The sequence below is a fragment of the Lepidothrix coronata genome, unplaced genomic scaffold (genome assembly GCF_001604755.1).
Source record: "Lepidothrix coronata isolate B3197 unplaced genomic scaffold, Lepidothrix_coronata-1.0 Scaffold173, whole genome shotgun sequence".
Classification (NCBI taxonomy): domain Eukaryota; kingdom Metazoa; phylum Chordata; class Aves; order Passeriformes; family Pipridae; genus Lepidothrix; species Lepidothrix coronata.
In genome coordinates, this window is record NW_016690353.1 from 54,344 (window position 1) to 79,839 (window position 25,496).

A 25,496-nucleotide genomic window follows, 5' to 3' on the forward strand; every position below is an offset into this window, starting at 1 on the left:
TACTCTGGAACAGAGGAGGATGTTAAGCAAAGGACAGTGAGACTCCAGGCCTCCTTCACCTATTAGTAAAGAACTGGGATTAGAGCTGCTGGTCACTTTTGGCAGCCCCAAAAGCCAACGAAGCAAAACCGGCAGCGAAAATCATGAAATTATTTAAAAAAAAAAAAAAGGAAAAAGAAAAGAAAATATCAATTTCTCATTTATTTATCACATGGATTACAAGATATTTGGTATCTTCTCTGTGCCATCAAGATGATGAGAAGCTGCTGCTGCTTCTGATCTCTTGGCTGGGGTGATAGAATCAAGGAATGGCTTCAGTGAGAAGGGACCGTAAAGTTCATCTCATTCCAACCCCCCTGCCATGGGCAGGGACACCTTCCACTGGACCAGGATGTACCAGGAAAAAGGAAGATACCTGATGGAATCTTGGGAATTGGCAGCACCCAGTGGCTCCCACAGAATCAATATGACTTTGCTTTGCCTCTTCTTGCTTCACGACTTGGATATTTAGACCTTGATGAGGCTTTTCTAACAAAAATACCTTAATCGAAGAGAAGTGCCCCTAAAGTGCAATTTGTGATGATTTCTGTGCAGCATTTCCCCCTCTTGAAGCCCAGAACATTATCGAAACTTCATTATTTGAATGTGGTTTTTTTCCAAACATAGAGCAGCAAGAGCATGATTAGAGGCCAGCAGCTATTTGGGAAAATCCAAGTGGAATGAAACATCTCAGTGGCTGGGCCAAGATCCGATATCCAAACCCAGGAAGTCTGTGCAGTTGTAACTATATTAAGATTAGAGTAATCCCTGATGGGAAGGATAGATTATTTTATTTGGCAAATTCCTAAAAGCAGCTAATTTTCACCAGTTACCACCAGCAGGTTGAGTCCAAAAACCTGTTTCTGATAAAGTATAACTTGTTCTCTGTTGAACTCTTCCTTTTCAGGAGCTGAGCTGGGCAGCCCAACATATTTCCCCTCACCCCTGCTATTAATCCAGATAATCTGGAGAGGGTTATGAATTTTTGTAGGTTTTCACTTCACAACTAGATGTAATTTTCTGACTGTAGAGGAACTCTGAGGACATTCAACACCTCATTCAGCTGCCTAAATGTCGGTTCCCAGAGTTACTGAGATAACCTTGGAGTGAGGGCACCCATGCCTTGCTCCAGGAGGGTGCAGAGCTCCTCTACATCCTTTTGTGCTTCCTTTCCACACCTTCCTTTGTTCTTTATTGCCCTTTTAAAATCGTTGACGTGAGTGGTGTCACAAGGCAGATCTTCCCAGTGCCTTGGAGAAAAGGAGGATTTTCTTCTTGTTCCTCCCCACTGTTCAGTTTATAGAGCAAACAGTTTTGTTTGCCTTTTCTCAGCAGCACATAACTGGGAGTTCATGCTGAATTATTTCCCTCTTTCAGTCCCTAAATTCTCCGCTTCTTTGCCAAAATTCAGACTGCCATACTGGAGGGCTTTGCTGAATCTGTTCTCTTTTGAGTCCAGGTTTTTTATTTGGCTGGATTCAAATAGATCTTCTCAGCCAGGAATTACAAGTGCTTTGAGGTGCAAGTTATCCAGGCCTGCTAATTTTAAATGTTTACCTCTCGTAGAAGCTGTTTGACATCTGCTTTTGTTATTAATGAGTTGGAAAAAGCTTTTTCATCACCATCAGAGCCAATCACGTATCACTGCTGCTTTCCAAATACAGGTCAAAATCACACGTTGAACTTTCCTCTACTGCAGTGTACAATCTGTAAAATTTTGTTGATTGTGATTTTTTTTGTTACAAAAAAAAACCCAAACAACCCAAAAAACTCCAAGGAAACAAAACTCAAAACCAACTAAAGAAAAACAAAAAAAACCCTAGCAATATTCATTTCTCATTAATCTCTTATTTTTATCAGCTGTGGATTTTTCCTGATGTCTTCAGGGTCTCATATAATGCTTTTAAACTTCATGGTACTACATTTACATTTCTTCATCTATATTTGTCTTAGTTCAGTAAATATTGGGTTGTTGGTTTACTTATTTATTTTCACTTCCCCCTTTTAACCCGTAGTTGAACTGATATTAAGTTTTTACTCCAAGTTAATCATTTGCACTGGGAAACCGGGCTTGGCTTGGATCATCATCCCTTTGGCTGCCTGGCCCATCCTTCCAGAACAACCATGACCTGTCTCACAGCACAGAGCAACCTGGGCTAGTGGAAGGTGTCCCTGCCCATGGCAGGGGGGTGGAACTGGATGATCTTTAAGGTCATTTCCAACCCAAACCATCCTGTGATTCCATGATCCTAGAAACAGGGCAGCCAGGGGTGGGTGGTGAAGGAGGTTCCCCATCATCAAGCTGGTGCCAGGCCATCAGGAAGAGAAGGTTCCGTGGCAGGTGGGATGCGCAGAAGACAAGAGGAAGATGGGTTTTATTACAGAGGCATCATTTGGGGAACCATGGGGATATTTCAATAGGGCACTCCAACACACTGCTGTTACTTTCTGGATGACAGGGAAGGGAATTTGGCACTGAGAAAAAGATAACATAATCTTAATGACGCCATTCTGGAAGCGTAGGGATTGCGCTCCCGGAAAAGTTGGGAAGGATCAACAGAGCAGAGCACATACGTGCAGCCATCCACTTCCTACAACAATTGTTTACTCAAAAATCGACTTTAATAAACAGTATAATCAGCACAGGGAAATTTCCCACAGTTCACAGAGAGGACCTAAGAGGGGAACTTCATTCATTTCACGTGGGGGGGTGGTTTTAGAATTGTTATGAACAACTTAAGTGCTGTTTCATTAACAATTTTACAGTTTACCACAATTAATAACACCAGAGAAGAAAACTAAACATGCTAAATATTAAACTCTCAAACTTTCAGTAAGTAGAGCACATGCAAATGGGGATCCCCTGTTTGCTGTCATTGTTTCTAGAGATGTGTCTGTGTTTATAAAACATATTCGCTATTCATGTGACTTGGATGGCAAGTGAAAAACTTGGCTGGGTTCTGTCAATTAATGTTTTTAAAACATTCTTGGACTGTGTTACATGCCCGTGCTTGAAGTGTTACTGTGGTGAATGCCTTCTGCAGGAAATCTTGGACTTCCAGGAGTTTATGATGTGGCTGAGAAGCCTCTGCTGCAGGCAATACTCTGAAGGGAAGAAGGACTGGATTTTTTAATTGTTATTATTTTTATTCTTTTAATGATGCCCCCTGATTGCTTTAGGATGGCTGGTGTTTTGAGGTTATTTCCTCCCAAGGCGTTCTGTGATTAGAAACTTTGATGGCAGCTTGAGCTATAGCAGAGGGACATTTAAAGGAGTTTTAAATCTTCATCTCAACGTAAACAGAATCATTTAGGTTGGAAAAGACCTGGAAGATCATCGAGTCCAACCGTTAACCCAGCACTGCCATGTTCACTACTAAACCATGTCCCAAATCCAGAGCTTCTTGAAGCCATAAGATTTATCCTTCTTGGATGGATAAACTCAGCTGGACTCATTGTAATCATCCACTGTGTGACTTAGAAGATGTCATCTCATTTCCAGTTGCACCCTGAATTAATATCCTGACAGGACAGTGGTGCAGGCAAAGGTCTTACACTGGTTGATGTTAAAGCACCAGGCAAAACGTCACTGACATGAAGCTCTTGTAGACAAAAGGTGAAGGAATATCATGGATCACCAAGGAACTAAAAGGGCACAGGCAGCTGGGGTGGAAAACAGCATTTTCAAGAGCAGTGAAGTCCCGTGTTCACAGTGTCCCCCCCAGACAGACGCTCATTCAAGGGCACAGAGGTTCTCACCTCAAGGGTGGCTGAAAGGAGGTTGTGGTGAGGTGGAAGTCGGTCTCTTCTCACAAGTAAGAAGTGATAGGATGAGAGGAAACAGCCTCAGCTTGCACCAGGGAGGTTTAGATTAGATATTAGGAATGATTTCCTCATGGAAACAGTTGTCAGGCACTGGAACAGGCTGCACTGGAACAGGCTGCCCTGGAGTCTCCATCCCTGGAGGGATTTAAAAGCCACATAGCTGTGGTGCTTGGGGACATGGGTGGATGTGGCAGTGCTGGGTTAACAATTGGACTCAAAGGTCTTTTTTCAACCTAAATGGTTCCGTGATTCTGTGATGTCGGGGTCTGTTGACTGGTCCTGGTCAGCTGTACAAACCCTGGGAAAAAGGCAAAACCACGGCAGGTGGAGATGCCTCCTGTGCAGAACCGGCTCCTGATTCCCTCTATTCCTTCAATATCCAAGATTACTGATGGTTGAGGACAGTGCAGTCCTTACATATAGTAAGGAAAATCCCATGTACGGCGTGAAACTGTCTGAGGAGCTCTCAGTGAGGTTCACGTGGGGGGCAGGGGTGGAGCTGATGGGCTGCACGGATGGAGAGGAACTAAAATGAGGAAATACTGGGGGGTTTCTAAGAAGTCTTTTTTTTATCATTCAGCGTTGATTTTGGGCAAACCTGTTTTTTTTATTCTTTCTATGTCAACATGAACATATATATCCAAAAGCTGTTGGAATACGTTGTGTCGCTGAGGGAGCTGGAGGGGATGAAGGGGGATGCTCTTTTCTAGTAGCTTTTCTGCTTCTCCTGGGGGATTATTTGATGGCTTGAAATTCATTTTTCCTGTTCAGCTGCAACTCTGCAACACAAATATCTGGTGCACTGATATCAGACCTTGCTGAAAGGTGATTATTTTACTAAGACTTAGATACGGGATCTGGAAGGGTTAATCTTGGTTCCTGCTCCTGGTGTAACATTTTGTCCTCCTCATCTTTCTGTGTTTCTCTTCTCCACCTGCAAAATCGGAATTTCTCAGGGTTTTTCTTTTGCCTGTTTTAGTTTATTTTCCACATCAAGGCTGCAGAGGGGGGGCTGAACACACAGACAAACCCTCTTACATATGGCTGCTGATTATGTTAGGCTGGAAGTATGATAAACAATAAACTGGAAGCAAACTTTTGTTTTGGTCAAAGGAAAAGAGGCAAGTGATCCCTGCTGGACTTTTAACTGGAGTACATGTCTCTGTGTTGGGGTAAAAGCACTTGAAGAAAAATGATAAGAGGTCTGAAAAATGTGGTGGGGAAAAAAAAAATGAAAGAACTGGGAATGTTTATTCTAGAAAATGAAACACTGAAGGGAGAAGTCACAACTTGTCTTTTAAGTGTGTGAAAAAAAACACCTGCTACAAATAAGAAGTGGGAGAAAAAAAATCTCCAGAACCAGTCTGGGTAGAACTAGAAATTTGGGGCTCAAATTGCAGCCACAGTAATTTAGTGTTTCAAAACATAGGCCAGTTCTTTTTGATGGTCAGCAGAGAGAAGCCCAGGAATTGATTAGGATTTATAGGGACACTGGGGAGTCTCTGTCACTGGGGACAGTTAAAGGATGGGACAAAACCATTACTGGGACTTCTTACTTATCAAATAGGGATTAAATAGTCATGTCTTATGGACTCTCCTAATAATAGTTGTTTTTTCTTTGCCCTCAACCTGTGAACCCCTTAGACAGATTGTTAAAAGAATCCCAAGAATTGCACCTTCTCCCTTTACTCTCAACTCAGAATCATTTTCATGCAGAATCACGGGCTGGCTGAGGTTGGAAGGGACCTCTGAAGTTTTTCTATGTGACTGTTTGAAATTTAGTTTGACCCTCTGCATAAGCCCAACCATTAGTTTCTTCTTTTGACCTGCAGTACAAACAGACCCGAAGGATTTGGAAGAGACACTCCTGAAAGAGGCAACTCCTTCCTGTCAGTGTTAAACCATCCCCAAGCAGTGCTTTGCTTCTAATCCTCATTTGTCTCATTAGAGAATTCACTCACTGGAATTTGTTAAGCCTTTTTTCTTCTTCCACATTAAATAGATATCCTTGGGAGGAAATCTTCTTATAGTTTAGGCACTTGCTGGGTATGACTGATTACACATTTTCTCTCTCTCTCTCTAAGTTTAGCTGGGCTTTTTTATTTGCTTTATTATTATTATTATTATTATTATTATTTGCACTAGCAGGTTTTCCAGACCTTTAATCATTCCTATAATGCCATTCTCAGTGGTTTATGGGTTGGTTAGGCAGGTTGTATGTTGTGCCAGGTGAAACACTCCCTATTTCCAAGCCAGTAGAAATCCCTGTGTCCGAAGTTTGTCTCACAACTTACTCTGCAAACAGACCACCACCTCCCAGTGAAAATCTAATGGTTATTATTTCTAAAAGTGAAAAAGTGGAGCCCTGTAGATGAACATTTGTTGTGTAAGAGGGGGTGATATGGGTCCTCTTCGACCTCAAGTTATTGTACACAACGTTGTAGTCAAAAGGTACTTGAAGAGCAGCTACAAATAATGCAGATTTCTACAGTACAAGGGTTGTGGAACAAAACAGTCACCCAGAAAGGTACAGTTTCAAAAAATACAGTTTCAAAACATACAGAAACAAACAAACATGTTTGGAGGGTTTTAAGACTTGGGTAGAGAAATCTGTGGCTGAGCAAGAGTAGCATTGTTGTGAGACCAAATTCAGCCTTCCAGAGACCCTTCCAGCCCAAAATTCCTGTCATTTGATGATGAGACAGCACTAGGTACTATTTGTTCTATGGCCACCACGATGCCTCTGCTGAATCCTTTCCCTGGGCAGTATTGGGGTAATCCTTTGGCCAAATTTCCTGATGAACTGGTTGTTAAAACAATAATGACCAAGGGGATAACTCACCCTTGTGTGACTTCAGTGTTATGCTGGATGAACCACTTCACAAGTTAGTCAGGCCATGGTTGTGTTGTCAGCTGGAGGCACTACACCAGTGTCACCAGTAGAAGAGCTTTTTTGGGGGCTCAGGTCCTTGCATTCAGCTGGCCAGAGCATCTGGCTGTCTCAGAATACTTTTGTTATAACCAGAAATCGTTTCTCAGCACCACTGAGACAGTGCCCTGGGCTATATTGGCAAAATTGACCACTCTTGTTACAGACTTTGTGCAGGGCTGTGGCTTTTTTTATGCACTGAGTGTCAGTCTGAAATCATCCCACTTCAGAAAGTCTCTTGAGAGCTGAAATCCTGGTGAACTCCAAGGGACACCTGAAAACAAAAAGCCTCCTCTTCTGTTATCCCATGTTTTACTCAGTGTTTGAGAGACACATGAGACAAAGGATGAATGAGCAGGTAGAGCTGATTTCTTCCCAGCAGTTTTCCTTTTCTCCCCTCTCTCACCCTTCTGGAGGTGAATCTGTGGGAGTAGATGTTCCCTGTGCTCTTCCCTGATATTCCTGCTGCTCAGCATGCTGCTGCCTGTCTCTCAGTTAATTGATTTTACACACTCGAAGGAGCTTTGGGGAGTCAGCAAAATGGTTTTTTTGCCTTAGTTTCATACTTTCTTCCCCAGAACCAAAGTTGAATTTGGTTGCTATTGGACTTTTTTCTTTCTCTTTTTTTTTTCTTTCTCTTTTTTTCTTTCTCTCTTTTTTTTTTCCCTTCTCTTGACTTTCCAGTCAGGAAACTGGAGCTAAACCTGCAGGACTGCAGTTTTTTTGGGTAGCTGTCTGGTGTCACTGCTATCTTGATTTGATGTGAGCAAGCACAGCATCCAGGGATGCCGAGTTGGAGCCAGGAAAGGTCAGGCTCTGGAGGAGAAGTTACCAGGCAGGTTGGGGCTACTGAAGCAATGAGGAGATGGCTGTAAAGGGCTGATTACTCTAAAGGCACCGTCATGATTTAAATTATCCTTCTCTATCTATTTTAAGGGTCTTTGCCCCACCTCTAATTGTGGGCAGTTTGGCCATTTGCAGTCAGGTGATGGATTCTGCACTGCCTTTTTCCCTGAAGCCACCAAGTAGCTTTGCCCTGGATCAAAATGATCAGAAAATGCCCCAAGAGGTGTTTGCTGGAGACAGAGACTCCATGAAGATTATGTTGCCTATAATACAGAACCAGGCAGCTTTGGTTCATGTTCCAGCATCCCTCAGGCACAATCAGATTAACAGATCCTTCTCCTCTGCTGTTTCCAGCAGAAGTTTCCTGTTCTCAAGGACCTTTTTGTTGGTTGCTCCCCGTTTCCTATTCTCATTCCATCAGTACATTTCATTCTACCTTTAGTAGAGCCACTGACTCTTTAAGTGGCTTCAGACCTCCTCTGGCTCCATATTTCTGCCTTCATCCCACCCTGCAGCCTTCCCACTGGCCATTGCATAGAATCCCAGAATGGTTTGGGTTGGAAGGGACCTTCAAGACCATCCAGTTCCAACTCCCCTGCCATGGGCAGGGACACCTTCCACTAGCCCAGGTTGCTCCAAGTCCAGTCCAACCTGGCCTTGAACACTGCCAGGGATGGGGCAGCCACAGCTTCTGTCTGTTAACCTCCCTTAGTTTCCTTCCAGCTGTTGTATTATCCCTGTATCCACTGTTATGGTTGTCATTCCTTTCAGCATAGAATCAGAGTATTTAGTGAAGATAGGAAGGTTTAGATCCACTGATTTTCATCTCACCTCCCACAACAGCAGCCTTATTAAAAACCAACCAACCAACCAACCAATTGCTTACATTGCCATGATTTCCTTTTGATAAACCATGTTTTATGTTTTATCCCCATCTCCACTTGCTGCCACACTTTCAATTACACTTTCAATTACATTTTCCTTCGAGTGGTGTTCAAAAGCCTTGTGTGCTTTTGTGCTCAGATTAACTTGCTGAGAGCTGTCTGGATCTTTTTTCCTCCCTCCTTCCTACATGTTAAAAAGCTTTACTTTTGTTGACTTTCAGCCAGATGGTCCCACTCCCACCGTCCCATCTGACCACGTTGTTCTCTTCTGAGTGGCTTTCACCTCACATATAACAGTTTCCACACTCCTGTTTGCCTTCACAGCCAGCCCTGTTGTTGTTCTCAATAATTCAAGATAAATCATTTCCCCCATGTGCGACTATTCAACTTTGTACTAGTAAAACTGTATTTTCACCTCCAATTCTTTGGGGAAGCCAGTGAACAGAAGTGGGGGGTGTTACTTCTCCTTTTTGGGGGGCTGTGATTAGCTTTCACTTGAATTTCAGGACTTCTCATTTTTTTTTAACCCTGATGTTGTTCTCTTTTTCTTTATGTGGCTCAGAGATTTTTTTCTGCTTAGCTGAGTTGCTCTTGACAGCCAGGGTGAGACTTCTAGCAGTACTCAGAGGTTTTCTGCTCATTCTGCTGCTCTAAACATCATTTTCTTTCCTGATCCATCAGCTGCTCTGCCCAGGTGTCCTGATCCCTCCTAATGCCCATCTCAGGTTTTGCTTCCTAGCTGTCAATATTCCTAAAGTGAGATTTGAAGTCTTTCTCTTGTTCCCATGGAAAAAGGGCCCAACTCCTTTCTTCCCTACTCTTTTTTCCATCCAAATTCTCTTTTTCTCTGTTGGCTCTCTGCTGCCAGACCAGGGTATTTTGAGGAGAACATTTAAATGTTTCATATCTCTGCCAGATGTGGACTTCAGGATACCCTGGCACGTGGAAAGGTCTTTTAGAGACATACAAATGTTGCCAACAGAGAGTGGGAAGCATTTAGGGTTTTGTCTATCTTTGCTATAAGGAAGGAGGTTTTGGAGACAGACAGACCAACCTGACAGTTTTCATGTGTTGTTTTGCTGTTGTTTTTTTTGAGGGGGGGTCATGAGCTGGGGGTTTCTTGAGTTCTTTTTGTGTGGGTTTTTTTTTTGTTTGGGGTTTTGTGGTTTTTGTTTTGTTTTGTTTTGTTTTTATTGGTGGTGGTTTTGGTTTGGGTTTTTTTGATTTTTTTTTGTTTGGTTTTTGGTGATTTTGGTTTTGTTTGTTTATTTGTGTTGGGTTTTTTTTTGCTCTTAGGCTTTCTGCCTTGGTTTCTCCATCTGTCAAAAGACATTAGAGACACTACCTTTGTAAAAACGAGATCTACAGCCAGTGGCACCACCTGAGAGAGGTCTGGTGATACTGCACCACTAAGATTTGGTTTTGCCATCTAAGCATTCAGTTTCTGTGCACCCTTTTATATTTTCCCTTTCGAACAGGCAAAGCAGAAACATCTTCCCTCTAAATCCTTTTCCCCCATCCGTGTTGTGGGCAGGTAAGGAATGACAAAAGAAAATGCCCAGTGGAATAAAGTAGAATTAATTATCTGCCTGAACAGGTGTTTCATCACAGTCTGGTTGCACAGTGGAAGGTGGTTACTCCTTGACTTTGATTCAGGGATGGATGGGAGGCAAAGCTCTTGGATTGCAGCAAAGCTGGTGTGGTGAGTCCCTTCAGGAAGCGAGAGGGTGATATCCTTGCCTCCTTAAAACCATTGTTAAACTCTTTCCTGGTCAAGCCTCGCCATGTCCAATCCCTGGAAGTGTTCAAGGCCAGGCTGGTTGGGGCTTGGAGCAACCAGGTCTAGTGGGAGGTGTCCCTGCGTCGGTGGGGCTGGAAATCAATGATCTGGGAGGTCCTTTCCAACCTAAACCATTCTGGGATTCTGTGTTCACAGTGTGGCAACTGCTAGTGGGTTGTTCTGGTTTGTAACACAGATTATTTCCAGCGTCTGACACTTCACTTGGACCATCTTCACTCCACGCTCAGCTGTGTGCTCGGCAGAAGTGTCGATTTTTGGGATGCAGCCCTGGCACAGCATCCTGGCGTTCTGGGATCTTGAGCCTTCTCTGAGCATCGTGATGGGGAGGGTGGTTGGAGCTGTCAGAAAAATTTAGCTGTGGCCCTCAGGCTCCTGGGAAGACATCAGTGTTCCCGTCAGGTGGAAGTGCTGCACGCTTGCCTGGTTCAGACAGCGTGGGGGAGTTGTGTCATGTCACATTTGTTCAATTCTCCTGCTTGTCCAGGGCTCTCGGGCTCGTGGTACAACCTGTTCAACCTGTAGCTTGGAGTCTCTTCCAGCTGGGAATAGTGGAGTCATGTTTTTCATTATTCCCATGTTTTCATACTGGCCCTTCCCACAGAGCACTCAGAACTGTGTAGGGTGAGTGCTGATAGTTTGGACTGTCACTCCAGCCCTTGCTTTACTGATGGTGTGGGAGCACTGGATTTACACTGGATTTCTAGACACCCTCAGAGCTTTCACTTCCTCTAAAAGTTAAAAGGAGCCGCCCATGTTGTTAAACCAAGACTGTTGTTCCTCCAACCAGACCACTGCAGCGTTTCTGAGAACTAAAGAACACTCAGATTACTTTATCCAGCCCCCTGGTTATAAATAACTCCCAATATCCAGCCTTGCAGGAGGCCTGGGGGGGTCCTGTTTGCTGAAGGTTTTGTGTAGGTTTTGTGTGCACGCAGCTCCCAGGCAGTGGGAGAGGTCCAGGGAATGCTTGGGAATGAGAAGGGCAGGGGAGAAGCCTCAGGGACTTCACTGTGATTTGGATCAAGCTCTAATTTTGTCCCAGGCTCTGTACTGCACTGCCCACTTCCCAGCTCAGGGGCTCTCCAGGGCATTGCTCAAATTGCCAAACTCCCTGCCTCTGGATTTGGGAACCCCTTCTGCTCCACCTGCCACACAAAGCCTTCCACCTTTCTGTGGCCAGCTGAGTTCAGTCCAGATCTCACTGTGGTGGCAGGAGGACCTGCTGGATGGGGACACCGGGGTTGGTTTCAGGAGGAAAAGAAGACTCCGGTGCCACAGCTGGAGTAGGCTGGAGGTGCAGAGGAGAGAGGGCAGGACTGGGTGGGGGCACTCTGGGGTTGCCCAGAGCAAGAATCAGATCTGGATGGATGGAGACATTGTCAGGAATTAGGATCTGAGGCTTTATAGTCCCTTCTGTGCCCATAACTGAATTAGGGACTGTTTCTTCTACTGTTTCTTCTGTCCCCAGCAGCGAAGAGGTGGCTCCTCAAGAGATGACTCGGGGCTGGATGAGCAGCAATTCAGGGCAGTGTTAACACCTACCTGCACATTCTCCTGAAGCCAAGGACCTTTTCTGAACAGCAGCATTTGCATCTTAAAAAAAGCCACAACCTGTGAGCAAATTAGAGCACTCACTAGACTTTCACTGAACTTCTCTGTAAGGATCATTCCAGTTACCATCTCGCAGCTGCTCTGGGAGTAGGCTGGGGAAGGATGGGGCTGTCTGGAGGGGAATCATTGAATTTAGACATGAGCCTAAGTCTGTGGGTTTATCTCATTTACCTTTAGATATTTGCAGTCTAGACATCCACCCCTGAGCCAGTTGCCTCAGGCTCCCTGGATGAAACTGTAGAGGGTTTCCTCTTACCTATTTTAGACATTTCCTTTAATTTGGAGTGACTCATGCCCTGAAAGTGCTTCCCTTCTCTCTTCAGGTGAGGAAGGACAATCAGTGTGAAGCAGACAAATGTAGATGTTTACACACAGACACCTAATTTTTGCCCATTGATCCCCAAATCATGTTCCTGAGTCCTGTCAGGCAGTTCTGGGTCTGCATTTCCTTTGTATTTCTGCTGCCCCTGTAGCTGACTGAGCAGATGCTTTGGAGGTGAATTTCCCACAGGAGGTTTGATCAGTTTAGTGGGTAAGTTTTGGAACAGTCTTTAGGTAAAGGAGCAGACTTTTCCTCTAGCAGGCTTCTTACACCCAGAGGTGAAAGGAAATTAAAAGCAGTCAATCACCAGTAGTTCAGGGAAAACTGCAAGTTACTTTGCTGCCTCCAATTTCTAGAGAAGTCAGGGAGTGGTGTCCACTTTACTGTCCCTGTGTACTCTTGGGATTATCAGAGTTGTTCCTTTCTTATTTTTTCTCAGTCACAGGAGAGATATTACAGCACTTTGCCCCTCACTCTGAATTGTAGATCTAAGCACGGCTGATCTCAGCGTTGCAGCATCCCTCTATTTCTGCAATAATCTGAATTCAAACCTGTAGTCTGAGCACCCTGGCATGGAAATTCATACTTTCTTACTCCAGATGATAATTTAAAGGAGCAAAATGTGCTTACCCACCCATGAGAGCTGTCTCCTACTCAGTTGTAAGAATTTACTCAAGTGCTGCCTCTCCTTTAGCTGCTGTGTGTCATCACTCCAGTTCCAGGATGTCACTTCTTCCTTAAGACCCTAGTTCAGCTCTCTTTTCCAGGTGAGGCTCATACAAGCTTGTCACTAAGGAATTAAGGAATAGCTGCTCAACTTCCCTTCCTTCTGGTTCTCCAAGCTCTCTGCAAAACACCCATTTCCTTGACCTTCCAACCCCTCCCACAAAAATGGGAAAATCCAGGTAAATGAAGCCTCGGCGCCTCCAAGCTGCTGGATTGGTTTGGCCAAGTTGCCTTTGTTTGACAGGACCTGCCTGGATAAGCTGGAAAAAGACATCTGCTTTCCTCCTCGAGTGACAGATCTGTCATGGGCATGATTGTGTTTGGCAGAAGCATAAAATGGAGTGGTTTGAACAGAAAAGTGAGAGTCAGGATGGTTGGGCGTGTGCCTGGACCTCTTTTATTTGGAAAAGTCTCTGAGGGACATGTGATCCAGGTCATAGGAGAATATAACTTTATATGTAGGTATATATACATATTTAAATGTATATATATGTATACTCAAATATATATATATAAAAATATATATATGTGAGAATATAACACTATATAAGTCTTTAAAAATCACTGGGTTTGCAAGTCCTCCTGCACTGATCCTACAGAGGCCACACAGGATGTTTGGTGTGTTTTAATCATGGACTTCCCAGCCAGTTTATGTCTCTATTACTGATATCTAACATTTGCTTCCCCGTGTTGTCATATTGGTGACATGGTTTTGGATTGTTAGACAAGGTTCTGTAGAAGAGCAAATAATTATAATACTCCATAAATACTTCCTTTTTTCCCCCCTTTTCCCAAAAGCACCAGAGCTTTAGTAGCTTTTGACAGTCTTATTGTTGGAAATTGTGTCACCCATCATCACAGGTAAAAGTCCTGAGTTGGTGTTTTTCTTTGGTTCACTCTTTTTGCTCATTCTTGCATTTTTACACAGTATTTTTTTGACTCAGGGGGTTTTTAGGAATAAAGCTGTATTTTCCTGAGGATATTTAAAAGGAAGAAAACTGAAAAGAATCTAAAATCTAGTTTTAAGACAGAACTGAAGGAAATTATGGAAGAAATCAAAGCTGAGATTTCTGTGTAAGATGTTCTTCAGTCCTGTATTTCTAAAATAATGAGTATGGATGAAAGCCATGGACTGAAATGGGGAGCTCTTCTGACAAGGAGCCAGAAGTAGCTCCTTCAGGTTATACTTCTGATGCTTGAAATAAGATCTGGCTGCTAAAATATTTCATTTCCCTTCTGATTCACATGAGAAAAGGTTAAGAACCTTCACCTCCACCTCAAGCAATGACTGAAGTCAAGTTATAGAAATTCTGGGAAGGCAACTGATGCTCTTGTCTTATTCCATTCCTGTTTTCCCAGAAGCCATGGGAGTGTAGTCAAGGTATAAGAAATTGTCTCTCATAACTAAAAGTTAGTTTTGTGTGTAGGATGTAGGCTCTGGGAGCTGAACAGAAATGGGTGAAGGATGTGATTTCATCCCCTGTAGGCTTTTCAATTCTGCTCCTTTTTGTTTGACTCCAAATCCTGTTATTGCCGTGGTCACCCCAGTCCTCATCTCTGCTGGATTCTCCACACAGTGAGCTCCAGGTGAGCCCAGGAACGCTCTGGCATCAGGAGAAAGGGCCATCCTGAGGCTCATATCACCTCCCCTGGGTCCATATCCTGCTCACCTGCAGCTGTGGCTCTGCTGGGAATCCCACCTGTCCTTGAGGAGCTGCTGTGTGAGCAAAGAGCTGGGCCGTGGTTATTCTGGCCCTGCTGATGGCAGACAGCAGAGATGAGACCAAACATTTCTGCAGCTCCTGCAGTCTGTGACAATCCTTTGAGTTGTATTTAATTAAAGAGTGCACACAAAGGCTTTGTTTGCAGCAGCAGGCTGTGTGATAATCCTCTAACAACTCTTGGGATCCGGCGGGAAGGAAAACTCTCATTAATAAAGACTTTGGTTGTAACTCCATGTGAGAGCTGCTGCAGGATTGAGAGCTGCAGGAGATCACATCCAGAAAAACATTCCCTTCATCTTTCTGCTCAGAGTGTGAGCAGGAGAAGCAGCCCCTCCACAACAAAGCCACCACAACTTTTACGTGTGGTCTCGGCCATGCCAGGAGGGATTAGTGAAGTGTGTGGGGGGGGTGTTATCAAGTTTCAGCTTCAACTATAACAGCTATTCCCAAGAAACTGGATTATTGTTCACTGTCTGATGTTGATGTGAGCTAATCAGAGCTTGCCATGTCTTTCCTTTTTATTTACTTTTTGGTTGGGAAATGTGAATCCACGTGCTCCTCAGCCCCCTGTCTGGGTGGCCAGTTGCCCACAGAAGGATTTCGAAGCCCAAAATCTCTCCCTTTTCCATAGCATAAAAAAACCCCAAAACAAACAAAAACAAAAACAAACAAACAAAAAACCCACCAGAGCTGGGGAAGTAGTAAAGTGAGTTTGTACCAAGCTGTCTATAAAATCTACTCCAACTTTTCTAGGATGAATACACCAGAGAAAGAGACTTATTTAGTCCCTTATCCCAGGGAATATCCCCCTTGACAGGCAAGAGTTGCAGCTCTTGAGGGGTCTTTTCAGCCACAAACGTTTTGCCAACTGGGAGGTGAATTGAGGCAGCTGAACTTGTTGCCTTGCTCACCATCATGCCAGATGTACTTGTGACCCACCAACACAAAAAGACACACTTTCTGTTTCCTAATGATGCCCAAAACTGTGATATTTTCACATTATTTTTTATTCCACTTGCCTTTGTTGGCCTGTATCAATGACAGCTGTGATATGTGAGGGTTATTGCTGTTATCACTAAGGAGGGAGAAGAGGGTTGCTGTGATTGGGTTATTTATTTACTTGTTTACTTAATGTGGCAAATGAGCCATAAACTCGAAGTCCTCCACTGTGAATCTGTTTGTTGACCTTGGTGATTCAGTTAAAGGTCTGTAGACATTAAATTCACACATCACTGACCTCCTCCAGCTGAGTAGTAGGTGTTTCAGTTTGAACTAGGCCAACTGCAGTCAGGGAAGTGGGATGAAAGCCTTCAGAGCTGATGCTTGCTAGCTCTCTGAGGACTAGGAATGGTAAAAAATCAGTTCAGACTGAACATAGAGCTTTGACTCAGCTAAAATTAAGGGTGATGCTTCCTGCTGAGGGAGAAGTCGAGATACATCCCACTCTTCCTTTGCTTGTAGAATCATAAGATCATTAAGGTTGGAAAAGAGCTCTGAGATCATCAAGTCCAGCCACTAACCCAGCACTGCCAAGTCCCCACTAACCCATGTCCCCAAGTGCCACATTTACACAGCTTTTAAATCCCTCCAGGGACAGTGACTCAACCACTGCCCTGAGCAGCCTGTTCCAGTGTTCACCCTTTTGGTGAAGAAGTTTTCCCCGATATCCAACCTAAACCTCCCCTGGAACAACTTGAGGCCATTTCATCTCATCCTGTCCCTTGTTCCCTGGCAGCAGAGCCCAACCTTTCCCTGGATCCATCAGGGAGTTTTAGAGAGCCAGAAGGTCCCCCCTGAGCCTCCTTTTCTCCAGGCTGAGCCCCCCCAGCTCCCTCAGCTGCTCCTGCTGCTCCAGCCCCTTCCCCAGCTCCGTTCCCTTCCCTGCACGCGCTCCAGCCCCTCAAAGTCTTTCTTGTCATGAGGGGCCCAAAACTGGACACAGAATTCAAGGTGTGGCCTCACCAGTGCCCAGCACGGGGGGACAATCCCTGCCCTGGTCCTGTGGCCACATTATTCTTGGTCCAGGCCAGGTGCCCTTGGCCTTGTTGCCCACCTGGGCACACCTGGCTCATGTTCAGCCCCTGTCACCAGCACCCCCAGGGCCTTTTCCAGCCCCTCTCCCTGGCCCGTGGCTGTTGTGGGGTTGTTGTGACCACCCACCTCACCCAAAAGATCCCAGAAAATCAGCACCAGCACTACAAAAGCCAAGATCACCTGTATTTTGGTGGTTTAGCTACTGGACACTCTTTTTTTCACTGGTTTGCCTAACACAGATATGTTTTTCTCTTGGACTATATGTAAAAAATATGCAATTTTAAAAATTATACCTGTAATCAAGTTTACCTGAGTCTATCACAAGCTCACTTTTCAGACTACAGCCTTGTCTCTGTTTTGAAAGACTATACAAAACAGTTACTCAAAAGAAAATACGGGGGCCGCTGAGGTAAATATGCAACCTGGTAATTTAGGCCTGAATTTTTAGTGAAGGGAAGAAGTGGCAGTGAAGTGCTTGCTGATGGGCTTGGTGCAAAAATTGCTGCATAAAAAAAAAAATAGTAATAAAGTATATTGTAGAAACACACAGTGCTTTGCCAGCCCTGATCAAGGTTAGAGCAGTATGAATTAATTTTAAAGGGAAAACTGGAGGTATTTATAGACGTGAGATGAATTTGGCAATAGTTTAAATCCGGAGAGTTAAAACTGTCCTTTGAAAAATGCAGATGTTTTGAAAACATTTCAGTCTTTATTTTTACAGCAAGTGTTCTGCAAATCTCTCACGCTTCCCCTCGTGCTTTTTTGAGGTTAAAATAAAAAGGCAACAAGCACTGTAAATCAAAACAAAATGAATTTATGGTATTTTAGAAGAGCCAAGATCAAATTTCCAAAGATCTGTTTCCCCTTGGGAAAAAGAAACATTTGAGAATGAAGACAACTCCTAATGATTCCCCCTCTTCTCGTGTTTGTTTTTATTATTTATTTTCGATTTGACTAGAAAACCACATAATTAATTGTTTATACACCGCTAATCAAGGCCCATTCCCAACCTAAAGAAAATTACAATGTGAACCAGGCATGGTATGAAAGAGGGAAGAGAGCTAAAAGGCTAATAGGAAGCGGTGAGAATAAAGTTAATGTGCTAAATTATTTTATAATGTTAATCCAAAGGGCAGTTTACAACAAACAGTTGTTCCTTCAAAGGATTTCTGGACCTTCCCCTTTACAAACTCGTCTGGCAAATACATGAGTAGGGCAACGATTACACGTTTTGAAACGAGACGGGAAAAGGGTTTTTTTTTTAATTTAATTTATTTTCTCTACCTATTTCGGAAGAAAATTTATGCTCTTTCCAAAATCCTTAAGAGTGAACACTGAATCAATGACTTTTTACAGGTTTATGCCATGTCCTCATAATCTGTCCCTGAAGCTCACACGACTCGTGCTTTCTCCCACATCACATTTGACAGTGAGGGTATAAACTCAGTCCAAGACTTGTGCTCTCCTCACATCATTCCCCTCTTTCCACCTCTTTGCAGCTGGATTTCTGAATTGATTTCTCCCTCTAAATGCCCTTTCACCTTCTGAATGCCCTTTCCAATCCCTTTAAAAGAGACGGGGTTTGGTGCAGCCTCAGTTTTTGTGTGTAATTACCATAGCAACGGTCAAGGTGTCCCCCCAAGTTGAGAGCATGTTGGTGACAAGGGGACACGGTGATATGTGTGAGCTCCTGGTTCCTTTTTTGGAGTTAAAAATCAATATTTTCACATTTTATGATTGAGGCAGTTCATGTAAGGAGTCCACGATTAATTACCTGAACATTCACACCCACTGTTGAATTACAAACACAATATAATTAAGTCTGACTGAGGAGAAGCCACTTGAGAGAAAAAAGTCTTGTCACTGGGAATTTCCTGCTTTTTAGCTCCTTGATCTCCTAATCTGCATCAGAGGTTTGGTTCTTATTTGATTTGGTTTTTGTTTTGCTTTGAATTAGCAAGAGCCAGGAGACAGCCCCTGTGAGGATGGAGGGAATAAACCATGAAGCCCAGATCCCACTGCTCTTGGCATGAATATTAAAGCTGCTGTCTCCCTGCCCTACATAGCTGGTGCTTTTGGTTATCCAGGCAGGGTTCCTGGAGCACAAAGTAGCAGGATTGCTCCTGATCATCAGGAAAAAATAAGTTGTGGGGGTTTTTTTCCTAAGGGAAATGCAGATTTCTCAGCAGGCTCTGGGGTGCACTCCCTTCTCTCAAGGAGACAGAGAATAAGGCTGGTTGTGTGTCACCACTGTGCAGTGGCCCTGGAGAGCTCCAGGTCACTCCATGAGGCCAGGAATCCCCAGGGATGCATCTCTGAGGGTGGGTTTTGCTCACTCTGTCCTTCTCTGCCCTCTCTGCAGGCGTCCAGCACACGGCCAGAGTGCAGCATCATGCAGGAGATCGAGGAGGAGCGGAGCCAGTGCTTGGCAGAGCTTATTGGGGATAACCAGACTGCAGGTATGGGAATATGGGAACGCTCTCTTCTCTCCCTGGCCAGCAAGCCAACATCCCCCAGCCTCACATCTGCCTTCCCCAGGCCATTTCTCACCCCTGCTGGAGCAGGGCAGTCACTCCAGGTGATCCTGAGCTCTTTAGGAGGGAGAGAAATAGGTACTTCCAAAGCACAGTTCAATCAGCCAAGAGTTGGAATAGCTCTCCAGGGTTCCCTTGCTGCCTTCCAGCTGGGTAAGCCTAACTTAGGTGTGTTAAATCACAGTCATCCATCTCTCTGAAGTGGAAGTTCCTTAACCAGTTTTTCCCTGGGATGTGAAAGCCTGAAGTTCCCAGGTTCAAGGGAAGCCGTGGCAAACTTCTTCCATTAAACTGCCCTCCCATCCCCATGCCAAGGTTGCTCCTGTCCTGGTGGTGAAGCAGAGTAAGGGAGGGGGTTTTCCAAGGCTGCAAGGTATCTCTGGAATTGGGGCAGGCAGCTGAGGTCCTCTCCTTGTTCATGGAGCACACACCACACCGGGCAGTCCTCCTGGAAGGGTCTCTGATCTCCTTAATCCACTCCCTGCTTCAGTGATCAGGAAAGGACGAAGGAACTTAGCCCCAAGTTAAGACATCCAGTTGGATCTCTCCCCCTCCAAGTGCCTCTCTCAAGTCACCAGTCTTGTTTCTGTAGGTAAAAGAGGTGTAGGGACCAAGGTTGGGCTGTCAGGATCCAAAAAGAAGGGATCACATTGTTGGGGTAAAGGATGGGAAGATGCATATCCTGCTTGATATTTACATCCCTCTTCCTGAAAGAGGAAAAAGGGGAAGAAGATGTGTCCTCGTCCTCTCTCCCTTGGCATTGTGTGCAGTCAGGACACAGACTGAAGGACTGTTCCATGCTGTTTAATGATGGAATAACATCCTGGGGCCAGCTGATCCCAGGAGGAGCTTTACTGGATGCAAGGAAGGCTTTTGGCCCCTGCTTTTATCTGCTAAGAGACGGTTTGCTTTGATATGGAAGCTGTTTCAAGTGTCCCTGTACAGTTAAGTGGAGCTGTTTGAAGAAATGTTCTCCTGGAATCCAGTAAAGGGAAAAGTCAGGGTAGTTCAAAACATTCATCTGAAAGCCAACTAAATACTTCATTTCGTTTTTGTGGATATTTAAAGAAATTCGATTACATACAGTTCGTTAAAAGCAGAAAAATAAATACTTGAAGTGATAATATTTTTTTCTGCTTTGTCAAAATGATTTTTCTCGTTGGAAACTTTAATCAAAAACAGCTTTTTTTTTTTTTCTCTCTCTCTCTAACCACCGAATTAAACCACTGAAAACATTTTTCCCAGTTCTGAAGTAAAGACAGGCAAAAGCCCTTAATGCCCAAGTATTAGCAAGTATAGGGAAATCCTTTGGAAGGAGGGGGAGGTTCACAGTGGAACACTGAAATATTGGGCTGGGAGAAGTTTACATTTCCACCAGTCACTACTCATAAATAGTGATTCAGAAATTGCAGTTGTGAGCACTGTAAACAGTTTTTTGCCCATGGATTGGGTTAATGTCAGATGCTTGTGTACATCAGCATGCCCTGAAATGGTCAGTGGTGACACTGGTGTGGAACAGGGATGTGCAGGGACACAGGGTGTGCCCAGCCAAATTTTACAGGGCAAACTCTGTGGAAGGCAGTTGGAATCCATTTGCCTCAAAACATCAGCAGGTATTTAAAAGCTCAGTACCTGACTTTAATCCAGACATTCATGGCTGCCCTGGAGTGAACAGAAAGAAACCAGAATCTCTCAAGTGTTGGCCCAAAAAATGACTCTGAGTGGATCGGTTTATGGAGAAGTCTGTTTTGAAAGTGGTGTGGACAGATGATTTCAAAGTGCTTACATGGGATGTGTTTTCCCTCTGGAGTGTTTAAGGCACAAGTCGGCCAAAAAAAAGATGTTTTTCTGGAGTGGGGCTCCATAACTCAATAAATGGAGCTGAGCAAAATAAAACTTTGACGTTTGTGGGTGAGGGGGAAGTTAGCTGGGGAGAAATCTCTTGAAGGTGCTGATAGGAGATCGTATGAAGGCGATGACTGTCTCATCTGAGTGTTGCTGGAAAGAAAAACCCCAGTAAAACTCGCAGGAAAAATGTGATTTTAACACGGTTCCATCCCCCAGAACAGGACAATGGAAAGCAATTGAGATTCCCTGTGATCTGCAGTGTAATACCTTGATTTATGGCCAGGAGGTGTGTTGCCTTCTGCACATTCCACATCCTTTGAGCAGAAAGAAAATCAGTTGAGGTTTAACAATTTAACAACCAATTTGTTATCCTCGCTAATTAAATGAGTGGAAATAAGCAAACACTGTTTCGGTACATTGTGGACATAAAGCTTTGTTTAGAAGCCATTATTGATTGTATTGATGAGAGGGGCTTAATCACAGCTGTAATTTGATGTGTCAGATAGATTAGTCACTCATTAAGAACACTTGATGGTGGTGCTGAGGGTGATCACTGGATAAGCAGGATTTCAACAGATAAACAATAAAATCTGTCAGAGGTGTTTTGCCTTCCAACACCCATTCCTGGTGTTCATTCCTGATGGGAGAGGGGAGGGTATAAACATGAAATTAAACCTCTGTGCTCGCAGTGCTGGTTGTAGGTGCCAGTTGCTGCTCCTGGTGCCACCAGTCCTGGACCACAGGACTCCTGTTGATTGTTCTGCCCCTCTTGTGAGACCTCACCTAGACCCCACCTGTCTCCAGCTCTGAGCTTCCCAGCACAGGAAGGACAGGGACCCATTGGAGAGAGTCCAGAGGAGGTCACCAAGATGATCAGAGGGATGGAGCAGCTCTGCTGCAAGGAAAAGGCTGGGAGAGTTGGGGTTGTTCACCCAAGTCACCTTTGGGGTGACTTAATTGTGGCCTTCCAGGACCTGAAAGAAACCTACAGGAACAATGGAAGGAGACTATTTACAAGGACCTGGAGTGACAGGACAAGGGGGGGAATGGCTTCAAACTGAAAGAGTGGAGGTTTAGATTGGATATTAGGAAGGAATCCTTCCCTGTGAGGGTGGTGAGGCCCTGGCACAGGTTGCCCAGAGAAGCTGGGGCTGCCCCATCCCTGGAAGTGTCCAAGGCCAAGTTGGATGGGGCTTGGAGCAACCTGGAATAGTGGAAGGTGTCCCTGCCCATGGCAAGGGGTGGGACTGGATGATCTGTGTGAATCCCTCTATTCCCTGCCAGGAGTGTGATTCAGTGTCTGTGAAGTTTCCCACATTTGAGGAGACTTGACAGTTGGGCTTGATGATCTTAAAGGTCCCTTCCAACCTTGATGATTCTAGGATTTTATGATTCCATGACCAGAGGTCACAAAAACATGCCCACCTCTGATGAGGAGAAGTTTGTTTTTCAGCAGGGGAAAGGCCACAGAGGATGCAGTTCGGGAGAAATCCACAGGGAAAAGCAATTGAAGCCGGCGGCCTGTACACGGGAGAATCAAACGGCTGGGAGATCAAAGTCTGGACTTTAAAGGAAGTTTGTAACCATCAGAGGATACCAAACAGCCTTTCTGGAGGTCTGCAGGAAGGAGTGTTTTGTTTTATTGACTTGGTGGCAGAGCCTGCCCAGTTTATGGCAGGGTGTGTAGGACGCGGTTCATGTTGCAGCACAGGGCTGGATTTCACGAGCAGGATTGGCCTTGCAGTCCTGTGCCTTGGTGTTTTATAACTCCATGCTGAAGTAACTAGCAAAGATATAAAATGACATGTGTGATTCAATACGGGAGAGGATTCTTTACCATAGAATCAAGACTAAGTAGACTGAGACTGATTTTAGACATGGCATGGGAATGACTTTTGTCGAGAGATTTTCACTTGGTTTTAGGCATCTGTAGTGTGTTCTGGCATCTGGTTTAGGATGTGATGAATTTTGTTCAGATTGTCTTGCCTGCTGACAAAATCTTTGTTTACTATGAGGGGATTCTTAGTGAGCAGCTCAGCTGTGTTGGAAATAATCACATTTATCAGATGATCCCCATTTTGATGTTCACTGTCTTGGAGGGGCCAAATGAGGTGAAATCCCAGCTCCATGATTAGAAAGGGATGAATCTGTCCTGACAGCTCCAACATCCACCTGGGATAGATGCTCAGCACGTTTTGGGGCAGTCACAGCACCAGTGATGCTGCAGTGCTGCTTCCTGCAGGATTGGTGCACTTTTTAGGGCAGCTGGGAGCAGGTCAAATCTGGGGGTTCAGCTGTTTCATTCAAAGAGTTCTCAGATCATCCTGAATTTTCAACAGCCAGTGCCTCTGGGAGTCCTTTCTGGGCACCTGCAGGATCAGCTCAGCCAAGGCTTTGCTCTCTGGCTGTACAGAGCTGCTTCTCTGGTGGCATCTCACACCACTGCAGTGTAAAACAAATAAATCAAGTGATTCCATGGCACTTAGTAGTTTCAGGAGCTTGTAATAAATAGAGCTTCTCAGTCCTCTGCATTATTTTTAAGATGTGTGGGGAGAACTTTTTATGGCCTTTCAGCACTTACAAAGGGTCTGTAAGAAAAGTGGGGAGAAATGTTTTATCAAGGCCTGTGGCAAGACAAGGAGTAATGGTTTTAGACTACTAGAGAGGATATTTAGATGAGATACAAGGAAGGAAATTTTTAAAATGAAGGTGGTAAAACACTGGCACAGCTTGCCCAAAGAAGCTGTGGCTGCCCCATCCTTGGAAATGTCCAAGGCCAGGTTGGACAGGTCTTGGAGCAACCTGGGATAGTGAAAGGTGACCCTGCCCATGGCAGGGAGGTTGGAAGTGGTTGACCTTCCCAAAATAGTCTATGACTGTGTATTTCAAAAGTGAGGAATGCAATCCCAGCCCCACCAAAAACCAGGAATTTACTCCAGGTGCTTTTTCATCCAGAACATCTGTGTGCAATAAGACTGCTGAGCTGATAATGCAGGGAAGCTCTCCCAAGGGTTGGGATGAGGGGGGGGGGTTGCTTCCCAGACTCACAGATGGAGGTAAATCCCTCTCTGTGAAGTGTGGCTGAGCTCCTCAAGGCTTGCTGCAAGGCAGGTCTCACCCCTGCATCGCTTCCTGCTGACTTTCACTTGCCTTTCTTTATGTAACCGTCCCAGAGCACAGGGGAGCATTTTTGGGCTTGGTTTTAAGAAAGCTTCACTTCTCCATGGCTGTGGTTTATAAACAGTTCAGCTGAAACTGAAGCACACAAATAAAATAATTAAAAAAAAAAAGAAGAGGAACCCTCTCTCTTTTTTTGTGTTAAAAAGCCAAGAAAGTCAATCAGGTCCAGGCTCAGCTCATTATCTGTTTATCCCATTATTGGTAATCAATTTGCTCTGCAATCAGATACTCTTTAAGAAGCAGGGGAGTCATTTAGGGATGGCAGTTAAATAAGGAGCTGTGACTTGTGTTTGGGTGGGATGAGAAGCTCTGGAGACCAAGCTGGAGGAAGTAGGATATACTACAATAAATGGCCTTCATGGAATCACAGAATCATGGAATGATTTAAGAGGGACCTTAAAGATCATCTCATTGCAACCCCCTGCCATGGGCAGAGACACCTTCCACTAGCCCAGGTTGCCCAGAGCCTCATCCAACCTGGCCTGAAGCTCCAGTACTTCATCACTGCACTTTATATTTGCACTCTGGACCCGTGTGTCTTGGAAGCAGGAATTAAAACCCGATAAAAAAGTGTGAAAAGTGGAAAACATGAAAAAAAAAAAATAGCTCCAATCCCCCTCCCAATGCCTGTTCACAACTGCTTAACTTCCTGACACCTCACACTTGTGGTGGGCAATGGAAAGAGTCCTGCAAGCTCATCACTGGCACCGTCACAGGCAAAAAAATCCAGGTGGGAAATGGCCTGTGTTGTTTAAACTGTGAATTTTGCTTTTGCTGTTCCACAGGCCTGGCTTGAAAAGCCAAATTTGGAGCTTGGGTGGGTGGGGGGTCTCTGTCAGTCCCCTTTGAAGAAGTCAAAGCATATTTGATGGGAGAAGAAGCAGTGAACATACGGAAATTAAAAATCAAACTGGAAAAACGTTGATGAAGTTTAAATTAGGAGGCTGTTTATTCATCACCATCTGCTTATAGTGCAGCAAGATAAGAAATAATTAATAGTTCCTTGCCTGCAAAAGTTCAAGTGAATTCTCACCTTCCAGTTGCATAAGAACCTCCTGAGATAGGTGATGTGTCAGTCCTGCTCTGTCTCTGTGTCAGGGGAGGTTTAAATTAGATAAAAATTAGATAAATATTAGATATATAATATAAATATGTAAAATATTTATAAATATTCCTAAAATACTAGATATTAG

The 25,496-nt window shown here is 44.4% G+C and overlaps 1 protein-coding gene across 3 annotated transcripts in view; it reads left to right on the forward strand.

Moving 5' to 3' along the window:
- The window catches only part of VIPR1 (vasoactive intestinal peptide receptor 1), a 108,529-nt gene that overhangs the window by 18,156 nt on the left and 64,877 nt on the right, over nucleotides 1–25,496 (forward strand). The window contains exons 1-3 of one of the 3 annotated variants that reach the window (XM_017830053.1): nucleotides 4,173–4,302; nucleotides 10,121–10,225; nucleotides 19,104–19,200. In XM_017830053.1, the coding sequence (XP_017685542.1) occupies nucleotides 19,134–19,200 (67 nt within the window). In that variant the 5' untranslated portion in view covers nucleotides 4,173–4,302; nucleotides 10,121–10,225; nucleotides 19,104–19,133. Of the gene's footprint in view, nucleotides 1–4,172; nucleotides 4,303–10,120; nucleotides 10,226–19,103; nucleotides 19,201–25,496 lie in introns of those variants that run through there. The other 2 variants (XM_017830052.1, XM_017830051.1) reach the window with 2 other exon arrangements.